Here is a 6,136-nt window from a genome sequence, read left to right as displayed (position 1 = left end):
GTCATCTTGACAGTGGACACCAGTGCCCACCTGCTTGTGCAAGGCCCTATATACACATGATCTACAATCCTTACAGCTTCGCAAATTTGGGACATTCTAGCCCCCATTTGATGAGTCTCTTGGTCAAAGTCAGCAGGGATCCCCCAAAAGCAGAGATCTCTGCCTTTCCAGAAATCCCTGGAGGGAAACCAGAACAGAACTCAGAGCTGCACTGTGGTCATTGGATGAGGACAGACAAGTGGCTTTGAGTCAGCTTACAGCAGGTGGACAGCAGTCCCCAGGCATTCTTGAGACTCCTGGGCTGCCACTTCCCAAGCGGAGCAGGCAGGTGGATGTCTGAGGGCAGGAGCGAGGACCTACAGCCCAATGACTTTGATGGGCAGTGCCAGAATTTCCCAGACTACCAATAGGAGTCTTCAGTCTAAAACCAGGGGCTCAAGGAATTGACTGCATGGGGCTGCTTGTATTTTCAAATAGCTGAGCAAAAGACAAAATGAACCCCACCCCCAGCCCCATCTATGCCCTGCTTGCTTCCACCATGGTCAAAGTGCAGACAGCACATACAGGGCCCGAAGAAGGGACCGGTGCAGGGTCCCTGGGCCAGAGTGGAGTGCTCAGTGTCACCGTCTTTCTTGGCATTACTTTTCATTGAATACAGATATACAAACTTTAAATAATTTGGCTACACTGTTTTCAAATTATCAGCACAGCAGGGTGGGGATGGCTTTTTCAGGACCCCCTGGCCCCCCCCAGGAACCCACAGGGATGTGAGCTGAGCTCTGCGCCTTCTCTGGGCGGGGGCAGGCTGCCTCAGCTATTTGCAGTGTTTTTCCTGGTTGCTTTCCCACTCCCCTGTCATTTTAGATTTCCCATAAAAACATGCCCCGGGGTGGGGTGGGGAGATCTCCTCCATCAGGGCAATCTCCGCTCTGGATGTGGCCATTCCCTGCTCCGGGTCCACTGTCAGCCCGCTGTCCCCTCAGCCTCTGAGGCCAGAGGAGAGCCCTGCCCTGGGCTCCTCCACATGGGTTTTAGTTGGGATCCCGCGACTGCATCCTCCACATAAAGGAACCCAGCTGTCCAAAGACGGTCTGCTTGGGCCACGAGATCATTTTCTGAAGTTAATGCCACAGCAGTGTTCTTAAAAGCTCTTAAGGATGAACAAAACCAAAGAATAAACAACAGGAAACTCCCAAAGCTACCCAGTCTCACCTCCTCTGAAAGGCCGATCAGCTGCCCGCGGGTTCTCAGTGAAGGGAGGAAGCAACCAGAGAAAACGCCGGTGGCGGTGGCGGGGCCTTGGGGAGGCGGCCTGGCCCGCCCTCCGCCCCCACTGCTTGCTGCTGACTCGCCCTGGACTGGGCCGGGCCCCTGGGGCCGCAGGGAGCAGCGGCTTCTCCAGGGCAGGGGCAGGGACTTTTTCCTTCTGGAGTAGCTAGATCAGAATCTGGCCTCCGCGGAAGGCTGCCCTGGGAGGCGAGAGGTGAAATGCGTCGGTGGGCCCAGGTCACTGTACCTTACATGACCTTGGGCTGCGTGGGGGGGGGGAGTGCTTACAGAGCTGTACGGCTCAGCACAGGCCACTCTGAATGATTAGACTGCTTCCAATCCAAAAACAAAGCCCCCTCCTCCTACCCCCCGAAAAGGATTAGCCTCTTTCATATTCATTAGGCATGTTGCACTTAACAGGGTGACCCATTCTTCCTTCCGTTGGCAAAAACATGACCTGGCCGTGCTAGGTCCTGCTGGAAGCAAATACCGACAGGAAGCTTCCAGGCCGTGGAGGGGAGTCGGTGTGCGCCCCCTCCTCCCGCGGCCACTCCTGAGCCAGGATGCTCTTATTTCCTCAAGTTTCTCGGTGCACGGGCCAGCGGGCAGCTCAATAACTAGTGACAATTCCCATGCACAATGAGGGCCGCTCTCCCGCAGACACTCAGTGCTGTGTGACCTCCCAGTGGTGTGTGTGTGCTGGGTCCTGGGGACGGGGCAGCTGCAGAAAGCGAGGGCGGGGGTTGGGAGCAGGGGTCGGGGGGGCCTGGCAGCTGCAGAACGCTGGGTTTGGGGAGGTGGCACGTAGAGGCAGGAGTCAGGGTTGGTGGCACTGGCCGGGCGTTGCTGCCGTTTCCCCTGTGGCCAGCGGCTCGCCCGCTGCGGGCTGTGGCGCGCGGCAGAGGCCAGCCATCTCGGCGAGGCTCTCCCCCACGGCCTTCGCGAACCTGGCCGAAGAGGTCTCCTGGCAGCTGTGGAAGCTAGACACGCAGAACAGGATGCTCTCGGGCTGCGGGTTGTAGCAGGCGCCATACCCGTTGGGCACCACGGGCCCGTAGCAGCAGAACATCTCCATGGTTGTGGGCACCTGGAGGAGAGGACAGGTCAGGAGCTGCCTGTTCCGAAATGCAGCCTGCAAGCCTGCTAGAGGGAAGGGCGTCCTAACAACCTGGGGCCTCGACGGGGTGTTTGCTTCACTGACTGTTTTCCACTTGGGCGTTTGACTGAATTAACCAAATCAACAGATGCTTCAGCCTGGATGGCCACGGCCTGAGTCAGAACAACAAACCCATCTAAGCGCTCGGCGTCAGAAGAGGGGCCATAAGCCGCTCCCTGGTGTGAAATCTTCTCTACTTGTGGAGTCAGAAGCTACTGGATTCACCTGCTGCTGGGTCTTGGCTGAGTCTCTCTTTTACCTGGGGGCCTTTTGAGGCACTGAGGCAATCAGGGTAATTTACTAAATGGCACCCTGGTGACACCCACCGGTTCAGTGGCTTCCCTGAGGAGGTAATTTGTGAACTGGAGGAAATCTGGCCTGTCTCCGCTGTCGAATCCCTCCATATCCTTAATTACTGTCAGCATTGCTCGGCTGCTCTGACTTTTCTCCCCACAGCCTGGCCACGCACAATTACCCAGCACTGGGGTTTCAAAGTTTGCCATCAATTGGAGACTTAGTTATGCACCTAATATGTTTTGAATTCAGAGTGCGGAGATTTTGCAGTCCAGATCACAAACCAAGAAAATGTGTTTCTAAAGGCATTCAAGACATAAGTGTCCATTTCCAGTTGGGGGAAAAAAAAAAGACCACACCCCAGTTAATTTTATTAGCTGGTATTAGGGGGAAATAGACCAGATTTGAGGGCAGATGCAGGCCGGGTTTGTTTTAAATGCACAGGTCTGGCCGGTGTACTCAGGCCTCAGAAGCGACACTGGTTGTTTTAACAGGTGGAACAAACCATTAGTCTTGCTAATAGTAGCCTCATTGTCAGATAAGTTTGCCATGCAACAGCCGCAGGACAGAGAGCCGCTCAAGGCACTTTTGCCCATGGATGGCTTCCCAAAGAATTTACGTTGTGTTCTGCCCTCGTTTAGTCACGTCTGTGGTCTGTGAGCTCACTGCAGTAATGAGAAAATCAAATTACTGAGTGAGCTTTTATCCCCACATTCAATATTATGAGCTCCTTTTATTGCCCCATCCAGCCTTTCACAGATGAGGTGGGCTTTTAGTAAATTGATGTGGGGGGGGGGGGTAGGGGGTACTTTCTCTCCTAAACTGCTGCCTTCCTCTAATGGATTTCATTCTGTTTTGTGACAGTGGTCCTCTGACAGGACACGCCTGTGGTGCTGGTTGGGAGACACCAGGCTGGCAGCTAATTGCCTGCTGGCGGATGGGTGGCCGTTTATAATAATGGCTGTGACCTGCTTGGAGGCCCTTTCCGCCAGCACTGGGCTGGGCTTTCTCCCTACATCATCACACCCAGCGGGGCCAGGGCTGCACTCTAGGCCCGTCAGGCTTCAGAGGTGACAGATTGGAAGGTGGTAGCCTCATGGTTAGGGCACCGGAATGGGTGTGTCCTGCCCTGTCCACCTCTGCTAAAGTGGCATCTGTGGTTACTCCCATTTAGAAGATGAAACGCAGCATTCTGATCAGTTAGGTCATTTTGCAGAAGGTCAAGAAGTTCATGAGATTCAGACATGGGACTTGTTTGGCTCCCGCCAGTGGGCTGTACTCCCTGAGCTCTTTAGAAAGCCCACTCGTTCGTTAGGCCACCTGGCTTCCTGGGTGACGGCCACAGTAAGGCTGTACCTGGCTGGTGGAGAGGACAAATCGATTGCTCATCAAGTATGTTTCATCCGTGAACATGTCAGGCAGCTCCTTGCACACGTCCCGGGCCAGCTCCCTCAGCCCCAGCAGATGGTTGTCGATCGCCATCCCAGTTATGGCCTGGGCGGTAGGGAACAGAGAACAGTAAAGAGACGTGGGCTCCCACGTGCCTCCTCCCACCTCTCCAGTCCACATTGCTAACCGGGACTCCCCTGGCCACAGTTGCTCAGCGCTTGCTGGGGACAGCGAGTGTGGGCAGCAGCCAGGGCTGACCGCTTCTCCACGTGGCCTCTGCTCCTTGGGCCCTTGTGCATTTTTGTGTGCACAGGATGAGCCCAGATCCGGCTGCATTCTAACATGAGTCTGAGTCCCCTCCCACGGTCGCTGCCACACGTACCATGTATAACCACTTGGTGCTCTAAGTGGAAGGAGCAGGCTGGCCAGGCCACCCCCGGTACCTTCTCAGGTAGGGGAGGAGTCTGGGAGAGGGACAAGTGCCGGGTGCAGGGACAGCCAAGCCCCATGCAAGCATGGCGAGGGACGCCCAGGCTGTCACCCGGCTGTCTCTCACCACAGCCAACACTTTAGCCTCCAGTGGGAGCCCCAGGAATTAGGATAGAGGGTGTTAAGACCTGTTCCTGAATCGCGGCTGCTATTTCATGGGCCCAGAACAGTTCAACTCAGCTGGATTCAAAATCTAAGAAGTCATCTTGAGACAGAAAGTAGGCATCTTAGTAGAGGCTCAGCTGACGTTTACAAGGGGAAAGCCTGTTAAATGAAGGAAGGTTTTTTTTATTTATCACCAGATATTTGAGTTCTTCGCAAAGGGTAAGATAATAGCCATGGGGCTCCAGAATCTCTGTGTAGGAGGCGCTCCGTGTGGTGGGGAGGCTGGAAGTGGGGCAGTGGGCCAGGGCACTCATTCTACATCTTTCCTACTTGAGGCTGCACATGCAGCGCACACACTGGCTTTGCTTGAATTGCCTATTTATTTGGGACAGTTTGGAGGGGGCCACCTCTGGCCTTCAGTGACAACCTCTGGGTCAACATCAGAGGAATTGTGGGTAACTCTTGGAGTGGGGGTTCACAGTTACCTAGGCTGGCTGCTTAGCTGTTAAGCCCCATATCTGAGGAAACCTCCCATCAGAGAGCTTTGTTCAGGTTCACAAGGCACGTTTGGGGATTTGACGGCTGCTCTCTTTCAGTTGGGAATGGGCGCATAAGGAGGACTCGGAGGCCCCAGGCTCTCCAGATGCACTAATTATAGGCTGGTAGGACATGTGATGCAAACACCGTTCACTTTAGACGTGCCCCATTAGGACGGGGGAAGCGCTTCTGATTTCTCTGGTTTCCTCTGTTTCGTCACTGACTTCTGTAGACCTATCGAAGCAGCTACTCTGCAGCAGCCACCCCACCCCTGTTTTCACCACCTCTGAACATACATGTAGCACCTGGGGTTGAACCGGGGCTGATTTAACAGACTGTTTGGATCAGAGCCATGAGAAGTAATGAGTAAAACAATTCATCATTCAGTCTTTCTTTCATTCAGAGAACCTTAACTGAGTGCCTGCTATGTGCCTGATGTTGCTGGGCACTGGAGTGACGACAGAGGACAAAGCAGTCCTAGACTCAGCCTTCATGGAGCCTTAAGTGTGGTGGGAGGCAGATATTAACCAACCATTCAAATAAACTGTGATCAGCCACTGAGGTAAGTGCTATGAAGGAAACCACAGGTGCTGTGGAAACGTGGGGCGGAGGTCTGGGCCAATTTGCTCCTTCGCTGGAATTTCCTTTCTCCACCACCACTGCCAGATGCACTTGCAGAGATCTGGAGGGTTCCTTGGTCTTTGCCCTGCCCCTTACTCTGCATGGCCAGCCAGGCACCAGACCTACCTACGAAGCATCTTCACAGCTCTCCTCTGCCACCCTATCTCTTTTTTCAGTTGTCCTCATCAACTTAAAATAGTTAACATAAAATAACCCTATGGCAATGCTTTGGAGGACAGTTTTCTAAATGTTTTCTTAAAAATTGAAATTATTATC

At 54.0% G+C, this 6,136-nt stretch overlaps 1 protein-coding gene across 1 annotated transcript in view; it reads right to left on the bottom strand.

Annotated features, from left to right (window-relative positions):
* Window positions 1-2,086: 2,086 nt before the first annotated feature.
* CHAT (choline O-acetyltransferase) overlaps window positions 2,087-6,136 on the bottom strand; it is a gene marked incomplete at both ends in the record, with an annotated part of 53,488 nt that continues 49,438 nt past the window's right edge. Inside the window, 2 exons of the mRNA XM_081158583.1 lie at window positions 2,087-2,356; window positions 4,076-4,213. Of these exons, the coding sequence (XP_081014709.1) occupies window positions 2,087-2,356; window positions 4,076-4,213 (408 nt within the window). The remainder of the gene's footprint in view (window positions 2,357-4,075; window positions 4,214-6,136) is intronic.

This window comes from Miniopterus schreibersii, assembly GCF_964146895.1.
Source record: "Miniopterus schreibersii genome assembly, chromosome: 14".
Classification (NCBI taxonomy): Eukaryota; Metazoa; Chordata; class Mammalia; order Chiroptera; family Miniopteridae; genus Miniopterus; species Miniopterus schreibersii.
This window is presented reverse-complemented; position numbering and strand designations above follow the sequence as displayed.